Source organism: Heterodontus francisci, chromosome 38 (genome assembly GCF_036365525.1).
Source record: "Heterodontus francisci isolate sHetFra1 chromosome 38, sHetFra1.hap1, whole genome shotgun sequence".
Lineage (NCBI taxonomy): Eukaryota > Metazoa > Chordata > Chondrichthyes > Heterodontiformes > Heterodontidae > Heterodontus > Heterodontus francisci.
Window position 1 is genome coordinate 18245604 of NC_090408.1, and position 17873 is coordinate 18263476.

General features: G+C 43.7%; 1 protein-coding gene across 9 annotated transcripts in view; it reads left to right on the forward strand.

Annotated features, from left to right (window-relative positions):
* Nucleotides 1–17873, forward strand: part of LOC137352407 (multiple C2 and transmembrane domain-containing protein 2-like) — a 455261-nt gene that overhangs the window by 243153 nt on the left and 194235 nt on the right. For all 9 annotated transcript variants that reach the window (XR_010969701.1, XM_068017773.1, XM_068017767.1 and 6 more), the window contains 2 exons: nt 7327–7491; nt 9935–10065. Coding sequence is in view for 8 of the 9 variants with exons in the window: in XM_068017773.1 (XP_067873874.1) it covers nt 7327–7491; nt 9935–10065 (296 nt within the window). In the remaining variant the exon portion in view is untranslated. The remainder of the gene's footprint in view (nt 1–7326; nt 7492–9934; nt 10066–17873) is intronic.

The window sequence follows — 17873 nt, forward strand, 5'->3', positions numbered from 1 at the left end:
GCATTGCTGCTGTTGTGTGGTCATTTGGTACTGGGTCATTGTCAGCTTGTGATCACTAGGGGGCAGTATTGAATCAATATTCAGTGACCTGAACCACTTGTTAATTGAGAATTGTTCTTCAGCCAACAGATATTATTAATGATTTTGAACAAAATCCATATTCGCCCCATTATGTCTGACTGCTTCTTCATTCCTTCCCTTTGTAATTCTCTATTTTATAAAGGTTTACTGATGATAAATTCCTGGTTATCTTATGAAAGCATCCTTAAAGATTTAAAAGGCTGCCCTCGCGATATTTTTTTCTTTTTTGAACGAGGCACTAGATATAATTCCTAAAAGCACATTTTTCCCCTATAGGCTACTTTTCAGCACTTCATATAAATTGCAACTTAAAATGAAAAGTATAATCTTGTGGGGCTTTTTTTGAATGTTCAAAATTAGAAACTGGTTTGCACGAGAGAGGTTTATTTTTGCTATATTATTGTTACTTTACATGAAAGTATTTTCTGTAGTTAACTGTTAAAGATTCCTGGATATATCACCACAGTATCGGAACCCTCAGGTACATCTGCACCTACAATGGGGGCAGAGGAAATTGGAGACCGGTCCAAATATCAACTCGGTTAGAAAAACCTTGCTAAAATTAGCACAGCAAGACATTTTAGGACACTGTGAGAGATGTTAGTCTGATATTTAAGTGGTCTAGATTCCAGTAGATAAACCAGGAAAAGAGATTAGCGTTTGTGATGTTGATATTAGGAATTGGGGTGGGAGTACCCGGCAAATTTGGACAATCAGAAGAAAATGAGGCTGCACTCCATGGGACTGACTTTCCAAGAAATCAGTGGGCTAAAAATGTTGGCTTTGGAGTTACAATATAATTAAATGGATCTGTGCTTATGTACACACTCGAGTGGAGTGCACTGACATTAAAATCACAGCTTAGATGTACAATGGGGTCTGACGAGGCCTAACCGTGTCTCGCTTTGCTTTCAGAAGGTGCTAAACTCTTGAGTTTAAAATTGCTTCTGGCCCTTCACTGTAAAGCTGGAAACACTTCACAAAGGGGCTTCATTCGAGCTCATGATCTGCTCCGCTCGATTGGTGCCCAAATGGTGCGTCCATTTGCAATTTAAACAAGGCTAAATAAATACTCTGCCTGCTAAAATTCCGAAGAGGGTTGAGGAACGTTTTACAATGTGGATAAATAAACACCATGCCTCTCCTAATGGTTTAAACATGTATTAATAACCTCCCTCCAAACGGTTCTGTTGTTTATATTCTGACGGCAGTTAAGTCTGGATGAGGGAATGGTGCTTGTTAGGACTCTCTGAACATGATCCTTCGGAGTATTTCATTTCTCCAGTGTTCTCCAGGATATGAATTTGCCCTAATTAATTCCTTACAAAAATTTATATCAGCAGAGTTTGCGAAAATAACAATACCTAATGTTTGATTGCGAGCAGGAAAAAGAGGAGCATCACAGCTGTGAAAGGCAAATTATTTTATCTGGGAATCTGATCGCAGATATATTTTGTGAATTGCGTCACATAGAAAAGAATTCTCAGATCTTGTTTTTCTCCAACTTCCAAAGATCTCGTGTCAGAGCAGAAAGAAGTCGGCCCTGCTTTTCACAGTACCCATAGAGACCTGTTGACTAACTCCAATTGAAATTGCAATGAAGGTTGCTTGAGGCCTTGATAGAAGAGGTCATTGCCATTTAAAATGTCACGTGTATCTTCTCAAGTGTAAACATAAGCCTCTTGTCTTTTGGATATCAAAAGGGACTGGAAACTATCATTCCCTGGGCAAATATTGCTTTTTGCCTTAAATGCTTAAATGTGGGGGCCTGAATGACTCTCTGGTGTTTTTCAAGTTTTTTTTTGAAAGTTAGCTTCAAGTCTTGAGCAATGAGAATATCCCTGAGATCTTCAAAGTATCCTGAGATGGGAGACGGCGTGGTGTGGGGGAGGGGATGTTGTCCTTCTCTGTGATGAGAGCTTGTCGACATTTCCCAGAATCAGCAGCAATAAACCAGATGTGAGAGTGTTATAACAAGGCTGTCAATAGATCTAACTGGTGTACTGGCCAACTGGGTCTGTTTTTGCCCAAATTCCCCACTCTCGTGCTGTTCGGACATATGGAAACAATCTTCATCCCCCGGGCACCGGCTCCCCACCCCCACCTCGGCCTTTAATGGCTAGCTTTGGAATCCATTTTCACAAGCATCATAGGGCTGCGAGGAGCAGTCTCATGAATCGACCAGATAGAAGTCACTTCCAAGATAAACATTCAATTTAAAAATTAGACATACCAGGCTGCAGATTTCTTTCGACATATTTCAAAAAAAGTGCTGCAATTCATCTTAAGCGAATGCCAGGCATCAGCAGGCTTCTTTGATCCTCATGGAAAAGTTACTCCCCCCACCCCCCCCCCCCCCTCACTAAAATATAAATCCACAAGTGCTGTCCTACACTGGAGGGAACAGCTCCCAGCACTTTGAAGTTTGACCCTGAGAACAGTCCACAGCTTTAGCTCTGAACAGAGTCTTATCCATGAGAATTGCATTCTGGTGACGGAGTGAGCCCTTCCCTCTTGAAACTCTTCCCGTCCCCAGTAACGAGAAGGCGAGTGCTGCTTCTGCACTAGCTCGTTGGCAGTCACAACGTGATGTTTGTTAATTTGACAATAGGTAGGTTCATAGGTTTTTGGAGCGACAGAGCGGTTCTGCTTTGCTCCCCGGCTACAGTTTTAACATAAAGCAACGGTTACAGTACAGTGTATTATCCCTCTAACTACTGGGTAGCTCTCACCTCTTCAGTCAGAAGGTTGTGGGTTCAAGTCCCCACCCCAGGGACCTGAACACGATATCTAGGCTGATACTCCAGTGCAGTAATGAGGGAGTGCTACACTGTTGGAGGTGCCGTCTTTCAGTTGAGACGTTAAACCATCTTCTCAATCAGGTGGATCTAAGCAATCTCATGGAACTATTCTGAAGTGGTGAACTGGTGTTCTGCCTGGTGTCCTGGCCAATATTTCACTCTCAGTCCACCTCACTAAAGAAGAATACCTGGCCAACGTCATGTTGCTGTTTGTGTGGCCTTGCTGGGGGCGAATTAGCTGCCGCATGTCCTACATTGCAACAGTGACTACACATCAAAGATTTCATTGGCTGTGAAGTGCTTTGGACCCGCTGAGGCTTTGCAGCAACTCACCAAGGCTTCTTCCGAAACCTGCAATCTGTATTGCCTAGATGGACAAGAGTAGGAGGCGCATGGGAACACCACCACCTCCAAGTCACACACCATCCTCACTTGGAAATATATCATTGGACCTACATCATTGCTGCATCAAAATCCTGAAACTCCCTCCCTAACAGCAATGTTAGGAGTGCCTTTACCACACAGACAGCAGTGGTTCAACAAGGCCACCTCCTCAAGGGCAATTAGGGAAGGGCAATAAATTCTGGTCTTGCCAGTGATGCCCACATCCCATGAACAAATCAAAAAATTGTTTGGTGCAGAAGAAGCAGCAGTAGGTAGAGAGCGATGAATTGAAAGCAGCCCCATCAGAGGAGATGATGAATAACACCCAGTCCTGGACATTTAGGCCCAAAATAGCATCACAGCTGTAACTATGAAATCCCATCATTCCTCATGATGTCTTGTCATCACAGCTTTTTTTGCCTACCTTCTCTCTGCTCCACCATCGATTCCTACCCTTAAATTATCCCAAGAGTTTTGTAAAATGTTTACTAGTTATTCTTTAACGCTATGACACAATCTATTAAATTGTGTCGGGATTATATTACTGGACTAAAGGCGAGTGCAAATCCTATCTGAGAACTTGAATTCAATTGAAGAATAAATGGAAATATATAAAAAATGGTATCAAAGTGTCCATAAAGCTGTCAGGTTGTTGTAAAAACCCAACTGGTTCACAGTTACCTTTGTGAGAAGGAAATTGATGTCCATACCTGGTCTGGCCTAAGATTCTAATACCAACATCGTTGATTCTTAACTGCCCTCTGAAGTGGCCCAGCAAAGCACTCAGTTGTATCAAAATCGCTACCAGCAGCAGTTCAAGAAGGCAGCCCATCACCACCTTCTCAGGGCAACTAGGGATGTGCCTTGCCGTTGACGCCCAGATCATGAGAATGAATTTTTAAAAAGTGTTAATCGCAAATTTGACCTAACTATTTTGATGATTTCAGAGAAGTGTGAAGCGATATATTTTGGTAGGAAGTATGAGGAGAGGCAATACAAAATAAAAGATACAATTCATACATCCAGGGTGATTGTGTACAGTTTTGGTCTCCTTTCTTAAGAAAGGATATCATTCCATTGGAAACAGTTCAGCGAATGTTCACTCAACTGATTCCTGGGATGAGAAGGTTATCTGATGAGGAGAGGTTGTACAGGTTGGGTCTGTGTTCATTGGAGTTTAGAAGGATGAGAGGTGATCTTATTGAAATATATAAGATCCCAAGGGGTCTTGACAGGGTGGATGTCGCAAAGATGTTTCTCCTTGTGGGAGAAACTAAAACTAGGGGGTCACTGTTTAAAAATAAGGGGTCTCCCATTTGAGACAGAGATGAGGTGAAATTTTTTCTCTGAGGGTCGTGAGTCTCTGGAGCTCTGTTCCTTGGAGAGCAGTGGAGTGTTTTTAAGGCAGAGGTAGACAGATTCTTGACAATCAAGGGAGTCAAAGGGTATCGGGCGTAGGCAGGAAAGTGGAGTTGTGTGCACAAACAGATGAGCCGTGATCTTACGGAATGGCGGAGCAGGCTTGAGGGGCCGAATAGCCTATTCCTGCTCCTGGATCAAATGTTCGCATGTAATTCTAAAGGGGTTGCAGGAGCGGAGGGACCTGGGGGTATATGTGCACAAATCGTCGAAGGTGACAGGGCTGGTTCAGACATCCTTTAATAAGGCATATGGTATCCTGGGTTTTACAAATAGGGGCATAGAGTACAAAAGCAAGGAATTTATGATAAACCTGTATAAAATACTGGTTCGGGCTCAACTGGAGTATTGTGTCCAGTTCTGGGCACGCTTTAGGAAGGAGGTGACGGCATTAGGGTGAAGGAAAGATTTACAAGAATGGTTCCAGGGATGAGGGACTTCAGTTACATGGAAAGATTAGAGAAGAGAAGGTTGAGAGGAAAACAAGAAATGCTGGATTCACTCAGCAGGTCTGGCAGCATCGGAGTTCCGAAGAAGGGTCACTGACCCGAAACGTTAACTCTGCTTCTCTTTCCACAGATGCTGCCAGACCTGCTGAGTGGTTCCAGCATTTCTTGTTTTTGTTTCAGATTTCCAGCATCCGCAGTATTTTGCTTTTATATAAGGTTGAGAGGAGATTTGATAGAGATGTGCAAAATCATGAGGGGTCTGGACAGAGTAGATAGAGAGAAACTGTTCCCGTTGGTGGAAGGGTTGAGAACCAGGCGACACTGATTTAAGGTGAATGGCAAAAGAACCATTGGTGACATGAGGAAAAATGTTTTTGCACAGCAAGTTGTTAGGATCTGGAATGCACTGCCTGCGTGTGTGGTGGAGGCAGATTCAATTATGGCTTTCAAAAGGGAATTGGATAGTTAACTGAATAGAAACAATTTGCAGGGCTAAGGAGAAAAGATGGATCAGTGGGACTAGCTGAGTTGCTGGCACACACAGTCTGGGCTAAAAGGTCTCCTGCTGTGCTCTAATCATTCCATGATTCTATTATTTTCTTAAATGCATGCTTGGATATCATGTGATTTGTGTGGTCAGAACATAGAGCTTGGGGTGATGTTTCCTCTTTCAAGGACGGTCATCTTGGCTATCCTAAATTTCTGATGTTCAATTAACCAGCAGGCAAGTTACTAAAAATATTTTGATTTGTTTTTAATATCTAATTTTAGATATTGTATTTGAGGTTAGAGGGAATGTTCCAATCGAATTCCAGTAAAATTCCATTCAGAAGCTCCAAAATAAGCCATGGGGTAATGACGCCATTTTAAATGTAGGAGTGAAGTAAGCTCGGGCCTATTGCTGTAAGTTGGCTTTCGTGCCCCAGACACAGCAGTTTGTCGCCAAGGGAGACGAGCAGAGCACCCATTCCAAGGCCTGAGGATGAGTCAGTCAGCCGTGCTCCTGGAGCTCCCAGCAGACAGTCATGGTGCGAGATTGGTGTAGACAGGGGAGCAGGTTATCTTCCTGTCTGTCCTTTGAGCTAAGTAGTTTTGTGGCATGGGGATGAAAGAAATTTTTTTAAAAATCTGTTTTAAAGAAAATAGAAACATATAGGTTTTCCCAGAAGAATGTAAAAGTCCCAGAAAATATTTTCCTGGTAATGTTTAATTGGATCTAAGAAAATACAGGGCAGAACTTTGCGCTGCTTCCCCCTCCCAATTCATTGCCACTGAAGGGTCACCTCCTGCCACCGCTGGTATTTTACAGCAATGGACGGGCACTTCAGCACCTGAGGAGGCAGCCCAGTAATACCTGGTGGCCTCCTTGTGGGCTGGGGGGACCCTCCTGATTCAGCACCCTGACCGCCCCAGCAGCATGGGCTGCACCCACTAAAACGACCCCTCTACCCTGTTCTCTGACCCCTATTACAACCCCCCCCCCCCCCCCCCAAAACCTTCGTCTGGACCACGCTGATTGTCCCCGGCGAGGCTGGTGTCCATCATGGCTCCTCTCGCTGGCTGCAGTCCCAGCAGTGGCCATTGCTCCCAGTGGCGCTCTGCTGGGACTGAAGTGCTACTGGCTCTCTGATTGGCCGGCAGCTCTTGGAGGTGGGGCATTCCGTCTCATAAGGGCAGAAGTCCCGGCCGAGGCCAGTTAAGGGTCTGGGCCACGCAAAATAGCAGTGTGGCTTGTGGGCCTGGTGGAGGTGGGCTTCCCTCCAGACTTTTTAGCCAGTGGGTGGGATCACTGCCTTAACGTTAAATTCCAGCCATACTTTGTAACAGTTAAAATAGAAATGTGATTCCACAATATCAAGAATGTTCTGGAAAACCTTTCCCTCCAGCTCAGAGTGTTATGCAAAGCTGACAATCCTCTGAAATCTTCATATTTAGGAATGGGTTCGGCATGTTCCGCCATTTTGTTACCCATTAACAGTTTCCTGCCATATTCCTCTCTCCCTTAATACACTCACTTCCCAAGTCTTTGTCTACCTCAGAAACTCCTCAATTTTTTTGCTGATTAAAATGTATTAAGTTATTGACACTGATGTTACCATTGGTATATATTAATTGTGATTTTGGAATTTGATTCTTTTCTCAACTATTTCTCTTGTCTCCCACATGTCCTGTGGTTGTGATTGGTGGAAAAGACTAGCTTCATCCAGAATATCCGCCTGTCCGACACCCTTCGGAAAAACCAGCTGTGGAGTGGGATTGTCAGCATTACTCTGTTTGAAGGAAAGGGGATCAAAGAGGACACAATTGAAGAATGCTACGTTAAATTCAGGCTGGGGGATGAAAAATACAAAAGTAAGGTATGCAACAAGGGAATGTCTTGCATTTATATAGCTCCTTTCACATCCTTGGGACGTCACAAAGCACTTCACAACCAATGAATTACTTTCAAAGTGTAGTCACCATCTTTTCTTTGTCGGGAAATTAAGCATCCAATTTTTGCACAGCAAGACCCCACATCCTGGGATGAGATGAATGATCATTTGAATCTGTTTTGTTGGTGTTCATTGTGAGGTGAATGCTGGCCAACACTTTGGGAGAACTCCCTTCTCATCTTCGGATAGTCCCGTTGAATCTTTAGCATTCACCTAAATGGGTAGCTGTGGCCTTGGTTTAATGTCTGATTTGAAAGATGGCACCGTTTGAATTTGTAGTACTCCTACAGTACGACACTGAAGGGACATCCCAGTTTGGCTGCCACATGATTTGTGTGCTGACACTAGGGATGAGCAAGAGTGGAGTTTGAAGCCACACCCTTCTGACTGACAAACTCTCCACCAACTGAGCCAAGTTTACTCGAGCACTAATTGTAAAAACTGGGACAAATCTTGCTGGAGTGGAGCATCTCCTGACAAGTGCCGTTAGACTGTTTCCTGACCCCCTTCAGCTCAAATATAAGTCGTGTTGTTACGTGCTGGAAGTGTGAGCTGATAATTGCAAAATGGGGAACTGGGAGGTCAGTGAACAATGGGATCAACAGTCTATCTGCTTAAACATTGGGATTTAAGGATTGAGAAAGGAACAGAGAAATGACTGAGAATGAGGCCAAATTAGAGTTAAATCAGATACAGAAAGAGAGATAAAGAGAGGGATGGAAAGATTGGATTAAAAGGGACAGAGAAAAGGGACAGAAAGGAAAAGGACGAAAATGTATTTTAAAATTTGAAATTTTTGCAATTTTTAAAATGCACGAATGAGATTGAACAGTTTACATTGTTCCCTTTCTGGGCCAGAGAGGTTACATGGCAATGCATTAACAATGATTACCTTGTGAGAAGGGTACTTACTGTTAATTCTCTCTCTCGTTTTCTGCAGCAAGTTCAATGAACCATTACTGTGCAACTCCAGCAAATTCTTAAAATTAACAGAAAGTTTGAGGGTGAGATGCTGTTTGTATGAAGCAGATGATGCCGTCGTGTAAATTATCTAGCGGGTTCTTGAGATACGCAACAGCGTATCTCTTCAACCCCCTGGATTTGCTGGCAGATTTGCGCATTAATAACAGCATGCGTCTTTAACACACCATTATTTATCCAGGAAGAGTTGGCCCAAATGTTAAAATGTGGTTCTGTGAAATTGCAAGTGTAGATCAGGGATGTAAATTATCATAAATGTACTGATGAGAGAAGCCTTTGCATTACTGAAACAGAAAAACTGATGATGCTATCAGGTCAGCACCAGGCATCCCCATTCTCGACTACATCGTCGTGGATCGAGTTAAAATGCATGTCCTAGTCACCACTTTACTAGAGTATAGGGTCAGGGAAGACACTCCAGAAAAGCTCAAGAGTACTAACAGACTAGTGGAGATAACCTTATCCGATGTGTCCTGTATCACATTGGTATAAATGAGGGGCAAAACACTGTGGGCTCCTTAGCAGATTAGGTTCCTATTCATTTATCTGCTGTAGCTAAGATCACTTGGGCCATCTACCCAAGTCTAGTATCAATTTTATGTTTGTTTTATATTTTTGGCAGACATTTTTTGAAATAACTGGTGAATTCACAGGTGAAACGTGTATTAGGTGCTTTTCAAGCCAACCACAGTCTGTGAAAGACACTTACCCAATTTTTAAAATGCTCATCTTTGTTTTCAAATCTCTCATTGGCCTCGCCCCTCCCTATCTCTGTAACTTCCTCCAGCCTTACAGCCCTCTGTGATTCCTGCACTCCTCCAATTCTGGCCTCTTGGACATCCTTGATTTTTATCGCTGCACCGTTGGTGGCCGTGCTTTCAGCTGCCGAGGCCCTAAGCTCTGGAATTCCCTCCCTAAACCTCTCTACCTCCCTATCTTTCTCTCCTCCTTTATGATGCTCCTTAAAACTTCTCTCTTTGACCAAACTTTTGGTCACCTGTCCTAAAAGCTTCTTATGTGGTGTGGTGTCGAAGTTTGCTCAATGACCTTCCTGTGAAGCTCCTTGGGATGTTTTACTATGTCAGAGGCGCTATATAAATGCAAGTTGTCATTGTTAAGAGATCCCAGAAGTTTGAATATAAACTTTTATTAAAAGTCCCAGTAATCTAAAATACACCATTAACTACAGCTTGTGTGCGATAAAAACATGAAATTGGTGGATCTGGTCCTCGAGAATGACTGGTGTTAACATTTGGTTAACTGGTCGTTGTCTCATTTCTTAAAATTGGATTAACTGGAGTGCTTTTAAAGCCACTAAATCTCCGCTCTTAAGGGTCACTCAAAATCTGAATGTCACTTCACCTGTTGTCAATTTTCCGCTCTCTAGGTCCTATACAAGTGCACAAATCCTCAGTGGAGAGAAAGGTTTGATTTCCATCTATTCAATGACAGGACAAATAATTTGGAAGTTGAAGTCTGCGGGAAAGACAGCCAGAAACAAGAAGGAACCTTGGGCATGTGAGAGTACAACTTCTTCTATTTAAAAAAAAAACATTTCCTTACGATTTATTTGCAGATTTAACAAAGATGCAAAGAGAAACCTGCTGGAACTAGATGGGCACTTACTGTTCAGTCCTTATTGTGTACAAATCACTTGCTTTGTATTGTTTGTTCCTGGGATGTTGGTTGCATTGCTAAGTTTGTATCTGTTGCCCATCCCTAATTGCCCTGAAGTCATTAGAAGTCAATCACAGAGTGTGGGACTGGAATTGCTTGTAGGCCTGAGTGGGTAGGATGTTGGGGCCCTTCCCTCAAAAACATTCAGCGAACCGGTTATTTATTCTTTATATAACCATTCAGTAACTTTTCTGGTCATTTTCCAGATTTTAGCCCTAAAAAGGACAGAATGTTTAACTGGCGAGTGATGCGAGGCCGCCCATTTTGCATTTGCACCTGTGTTCAATTTCACCCCCCACAGTCTCTAAGTTGCAAGTTTACTGCTTTAACCACAAAGTCGCCGAGATGTATGTAAAATTTAAAGCCTCTATTTTAACCCCCATCAACGGGCATTGCAGGATCTTGGGAGGTCATAGAGTAATTTACAACATAGAAGGAGGCCATTCAGCCCATCGAGTCCATGCCAGCTCTGAGTGGAGCAATCCAGTCAGTCCCACACCCCCACATGATCCCCGTAGCCCTGCAAGTTTATTTCCTTCAAGTGCCCATCCAATTTCCTTTTGAAATCATTGATTGTTTCTGCTTCCACCACCCTCGTGGGCAGCGAGTTCCAGATCATTACCACTCACTACCTAAAAATGTTCTTCATCATATTCCCCCTACACCTCTTGCCCAAAACCTTCAATCTGTGTCCCCTAGTCCTTGTACCATCAGTTAATGGGGACAGACTTTCCTCGACCTAGCTTACCTAAGCCTGTCAAAATCTTGTACACCTCTATAAAATCTCCAGCATTTCTTGTTTTTATTTCTATAAAATCTCCCCTCAGTCTCCTTTGCTGCAGGGTGGGGGTTAAAATATCGGGATCGGGTAGCCTGACTGCTGTAATATTTACCACAATGACTCGGGCCCTAAATGAGGCTCCTGTTGAAAGCAGGAAAGGGTTACTAAATGCGCAAAGGTTTCGGCCGAGGATGTCGTCAGTGCCGCAGCTTATTTTTAACCACAAGTTGGGGAGATCAGTTCTGTCTGTTGCCCAGCAACAGCACAGGGCAGGAGGAATCAACTAGTCAGAAGAGGGCTGGATAGGTTTTAGTACCTTCCCTTTCCTGTTTTTAAGTTGCTTGCGAGTCAGGATGAATAGGAGTACCCCCCCCCCCCCTCCTCCCCCCAGGCCTCACAAGGGAGCCTTTGGCCTCCCCAGCACCGATCTCTGCATCTCACTGCCCCTCCCACCCCCAACCTCAGCCACTGACGATCGCGACCAGGGCCTCGCACGCTCTTTCCCGCTCACTTCTCACCCTGAAGGCCAGCAGGGCCTGCACATCCCCAGGTTTGCCTGTTCTTTACCCACTACCAGTCTCCCCCTGCACCCTTCCGGCCTCCCTGTTAATACCAGGTCACATGGATCCATCTACTTCAGCGTATGCTGAGTGTTTTACACGCCAGTGACTGTGACATGATACATATGGCAAAAGTTGACGTTTCCCATAAATGTGAGTCTCAAATGTTAAGATTGGAACCCAATTTAAAAGATAGTCATTTCTAAATACAACTGTAATCTCCTGATTCAGAGCCTGCTGTTTCCCACAGACCAAACATCTGAACAGTTCGATCATGTTCCACTTGGCATGGTGCAGAGACAAAGTCTCTTGTCTGTTTGTGCCATTTATTTTATAGACTATATGATAAAAGCAAGGGTATCAAGATTTAAATATTGTCCGCCATCTATAAACTGCCTTTAGAAAGCCAAAGCTAACAGATCAGGGTTAAGAAAAGCAGAACATAGCAGGAAATCTGAAATGTAAACAGATAATGCTGGAAGCAACTCAGCAGGTCAGGCAGCATCTATAGAGAGAGGAAGGCGGGGTGAAAGTTACAAGTCTGTGACCCAGAACTGGTTCTGATGGGAGGGGAAGTGGGGTCATAGGTCAGGGTTGGTATGTTTAGCAATGGACAAGTGACTCCGTTGATGGAACAGCAAGAGATGTCTTCCACAGTTAAAAGTCACATTTAACACTTAAAATCAGCAGTACGAGGCTGGGACTGATTTCGGGAGGTGGGAGGAAGAGTTCCAGTTTAAATGTCACAATGTTGTAGGATCACATCATGTTCCAATCAACCGTCGCTCAGCTAGACTCTCGCACTGTGACGTTCAATAACACCACTCTCTCCTGCCTATTGACTTTAGTCCTGACTCTGACTGCCTTGCTTAATCTGTGACTCTGTACTTCAATTGCAGTCTTTGCCTCAAATTAAAACTTACATGTCAGCTCACACTGCTCTATTTTGTTCAGACGCTTTATGATCCCAGACGGCAAATTCTCAACAGTGTATCTGGGCACCGCAGATAAACAGTTTTTCCTTGCATCTAGTGTTGCTATGGATCAGATGATGAAAAATATTTTGGGTGATGTACTTCCATTATTTGAATATCATTTCAGTTTCCCCCTTCAGGTTCTCCCCAAATGTGGAGAAGGAAAGGTGGAAGATCCCAATGGGAACCCCTGTTAGATGCAATGCTAATGTTCATTATATTGATGCACAATAAAGGGTAGTTTACAGACACTACTCAGTCCCTCGCATCTCTCATCTTATTCCCATATCTCATGACACTTTGCTTATTTAATCTAGCCTGGAAGGATGAAAGGCTGATTGAGCCTGTCAGGAATCAAACCCAAACCACCTTGTTGCAAGTTACATGGAATTGCATTGAATTTTACAGCACAGAAATAGGCCATTTGGCCCAACAGCTCAATGCTGGTGTTTATGCTCCATATGAGCCTCCTCCCATTCCCACCTTATTTCATCACACCCAATCAACATATCCTTCTATTTCTTTCTCCTTCATGTACTTATCTAGCTTTCCCTTAAATGCATTTATGCTGTTTGTCATAACCACTCCATGTGATAGTGAGTTCCATATTCACATCCTTCTCTGGGTAACGATGTTTCTTCCAATACCTTGTCGGATTTATTCGTGACTATCTTGTACTTGATGACCTTTAGTTTTAGATTGCCCCAAAAGTGGAAACATCTCTACATCTACCCTATAGAATCCCGTCATAATTTTAAAGGCCTCTATTGGGTCACCTCTCAGTCCTGTCTTTTCCGGAGAAAAGAGGCCAACCCTGTTCAATCTTTTCTGATATTTTTAAGTTTTGTTTTATTTAATACAGCTGGAGTATTGTGTCCAAATCTGGGGATCACACCTCAGGAAGGATGCCAAGGCCTCAGAGGGTTGCAGATGATATTTGCTAGTATGGTTTGAGGATTGAGGGACTTCAGTTATTCGGAGCGACTCGAAAAGCTGGGGTTGTTCTCCGAGCAGTGAAGGTTAAGGGTAAATTTAATAGAGGTGTTCAAAATCATGAAGGATATTGATAGAGTAGATGGGGAGAAACTGTTTCCAATGGCAGAAAGGTTGGCACCAGAGGACATAGATTTAAGGCACTGCAGCCTCACAGTTTCAGGAACCCAGGTTCGATTCTGGGGACTGTCTGTGCGGAGTTTGCAAGTTCTCCCTGTGACCGCATGGGTTTTCGCCGGGTGCTCCGGTTTCCTCCCCAAAGACTTGCAGGCTAATAGGTAAATTGGCCATTGTAAATTGCCCCTAGTGTAGGTGGATGATATAGGATTACTGCAGGGTTAGTATAAATGGGTGGTTGTTGGTTGGCACAGACTCGGTGGGCCGAAGGGCCTGTTTCAGTGCTGTCTCTCTGAAAAAAAAAACAGAGAGGAGACAAGGAGAATTTGTTCGACACAGCAAGTTATTATGATATCGATACTCCCTGAAAAGCTGGTGGAAGCAGATTCAATAATAACTTCCAAAGGGAATTGGATAAATATTTGAAGGGGAAAAATTTGCAGAACTAAGGGGAAAGGGCAGTGGACTGACTCTTCCAAAGAGCCAGCACATGCCTGATGGGCCAAATGGCCTCCTTTCTTGCTGCATCATTCTGTCACTCGATACATGATTATTATCCACCCCTTAGAGAGATAACTCAATTGTGTATAAATCTATACTTTTTATTTCTTTTTCTGCTTTAAATACGGAACTGATTTTACATCATCATTATTTTGGCAATAGATCAGTTTTCTGTTGAAACCTGACATTAGATTGTGTCATTAGAGCAGAGAAGCAGGAGTAGGCCATTCAGCCCCTTGTGTTTTCTCTACCATTCTATTAGACCGTGGCTGATCTGTACTTCGAATCCATTCACCCACATTTGATCCATGTTCCCTGACACCTTCACCCAATAACGATTTGTTGATCTCAGTCTTGAAATGTCGATATCAAGAATAAAACCTCTTGACCACTTATTGCCTGCACTTCTGTTGCACACTGTCTTGAGCTGAGAACTATTTCTGAGCAAACAATGTACTGTTATCCATTACTCCAGTGTAAATGTACTGCAATATACACAAGCTTTGAAGACACGACCACAAACTCTTCATCTTTAGTTATATGTAGAAAAGATAACAGTGTAGAAACGAGCAGAATATCACATCATTTGACTTTAAAGACTGATGTTGAAAGGTAAATGAGTGCTTGCACTAGCGTTTAAGTAAAGAGGTGCTGTATTACAACACCAGACAGACAGAAAGACACACACTGTCCCTACACTGATGTCCCAAAGCACTTTACAGTTAATTAAGTCATTGTTGTAATGTAGAAAACGCGGCAGCAAATTTGCACACAGCTTGGTCTCGAAGAATAATGCGATCTGTTTTTTTACTGATGCTGGTTGAGGGTTAAATATTGACTAGGACACCAGTGAGAACCTCCCTGCTCTTCTTTGAAATAGTACCGTGGGATCTTTTACGCCCGTCTAAGTGGCAGACGAGGGAGACTTTAAAGTGGACAGCAAACAGATGGTAAAGAAATCTTGGTGTGTAAGGAACAGTAATGATTCAATATCCTGTTACATTATTTGCCGTGTAACACACCAGATATATATTTCTACAGTTGACAGAATTGTGTTTTTTTTGTTAACCATTTTAAATTTTTCAAGTCATTGGCCGGAATTTTACGCCACCCCAATGAGCCAGATGGTGTCGGGGGAGGGGGAGGGGCTGGGTGGTGTAGAATGGAGCAGGAGGCTTTCCCGACCCGCTTCCGCTTCCCTTTACGTAGGTCGGGGTGGGGGCGAGAAACAGCCCACCTGCCCCTGGCCAATCAAGGCCCTTAAGTAGACACTTAAGGGCCTTCGCCTGCCTCCACGCAAATTTTATGCGTGGCAAGCGGGCATCCTGGAGTCAGAAAAAGCTATGAACACTAGGCAGCTGCAATCGTCCCGGGGGTGAGGTGGGGGGGTGGGGTGCTGATTGGCCGGCAGCTCAATGAGGCAGGACTTCCTCCCTCAAGCGGTTGGAAGTCCCGCCTCAGAACAATGCGGGTTGGATCCCCAGGCGAAGCAGGTTCGCCACTGACTTTTCAGTTGGTGGCCGGCTCCCGTCCACCCAATGTGAAATCCCGGCCATTGTCATTCAGATGAAGGGGAGGGGGGTGGTGGTAGTATTTTTCTAAGGAAGGATATACTAGATTGGGTGAGTAGCGTAATCAGAAGAGTTAAGTATGGAAGTGTATTAAATGCCAATAATGTATGTTTGGGTCCTGCAGTAGATATTGAACGTAGTCATTGTCGCCTCTGGGAGTTGTGTTTGATCCCAGCCTAGTAATGATGTGATGGATGACATTCTGCTGTCTCTAATGGCTTTGAATGATCCCGAGTGAAATTAGTTGGCTAGCCTAAACCCTGTTCCCAATGGATACAATTCTACAGTATACAATGGATACAGTTCCACAGGGCGGCACAGTGGCGCAGTGGTTAGCACCGCAGCCTCACAGCTCTAGGGACCCGGGTTCAATTCTGGGTACTGCCTGTGCGGAGTTTGCAAATTCTCCCTGTGACCGCGTGGGTTTTCGCCGGGTGCTGCGGTTTCCTCCCACAGCCAAAGACTTGCAGGTAAATTGGCCATTGTAAATTGCCCCTAGTGTAGGTAGGTGGTAGGGAATATGGGATTACTGCAGGGTTAGTATAAATGGGTGGTTGTTGGTCGGCACAGACTCGGTGGGCCGAAGGGCCTGTTTCAGTGCTGTATCTCTAAATAAATAAATAAAAAATAAAATAAAAAAATAAATAAAAATAAAATGGGCTATAATTCAATGCTAAATGTTGCTGCATGGCCAATCTCACTTGGAGCACTGGGACTGTTGGTGGGACATGACATGAGGCAGTGGAAGGGCCCTCCAGATGTTAGTTATTGGGACAGTGTGGAGAGAGCTTTACATTGGTGGGGGTGGGGGTGGTGGTGGTGGTGGGATCTCATTTTTGGGCATAAGTGTAAAATGGACAATCTAGGATTGGGAGCATTTTTTTTACTTTTCCCCAGAGAAGAAAACCATGTGGAATGTAAAACGAGCTGCTGATTATAGCTCTCACTTGTTTTATGTTGCCTTTCAAGACGAGTTTTACCCTATTGTGCCAAACTGCATGGTATAATTTCTTCCATCTTCCAACGCTAAGAAATATTAGTATTAATATAAAATGTGGAGGTTTGTACGGAGATTATCCACTTCTGCACTCCTGGCAGAGACAGGATAGTCTGAATGGCCACCTTTCTGTGCTGCAACCATTCTATGATTCTATAGTGCAGAACTAATGTACGAACATACGAAAATGAGGGACAGGAAAAGACAAACTGCTCCAGAACCCTACTCCATATAGATGTGATGCCCGAGACTCCCTACCTACTGGAGCCATGGAATCTCCTGGGGGGGAAGAAATCTGGAAATTTCCTCCAATCCCTTTAAGCTATCGAAATTAGTCCAGGAGCTCACATTGTTGTAAGGAGACCTACCTCTTGGAGGTGATCTCCACCTAAGCCAGAAACAGGTCTCGCTCTCTCTTGAAGGAATTCGGCAATTTGTGGCTCACCGCACCTGCAGCCTGTTCCACATGCCCACTACTCTTTGGGAAAAGAGGAACTGTCTTGCATCTAGCCTTGTTCTGCCCTTACATAATTTATAGGTGTGATTCCTGGTCCTCCCTAACTTATCCGGTTAAAATAATTGGTCCACATGAACACAATATAGCTTTTACATTATTTTATAAACCTCATGATTGCCTTCTCAACTTCTATACTTCTCAACATTTAAATGGAGGAGGTCATTCACTCCCTCGAACCTGTTCCGCCATTCAGTTAGATCATGGCTGATCTGTATCTTAACTTCATTTACCTGCTTCAGTTCAGTGACCCTTAACACCCTTATTTTGGCATTTGATCAATCTTCTGTTGAGACCTGATCTTAGATTGTATCATAAAAATTATCGGTCTCAGTTTTGAAGTTTTCAGTTGACCTAGTCTCAAAAGCTGGTTACAATCCAAAAGTACATTTTCTGGGATTTGTTAGGGTCATTCTGTGATGTAGCAAATCTCAGCAAGTTTACCTCAGGGTTGCCAGCTCCTGGTTGGACATATTCTTGGACATCTCATCATGTGACCTCCAGCCCAATGACTTGGCCTGTTTTTCCAATCACCAATATTTTTACAACTAGGACATTCATGGAGACTTGTCAACCCTAGGGTTTCAGCTGGAGGCACAGTATTTGCACAATAGGAGAGGTACATAAAGGTCCATTTAGAC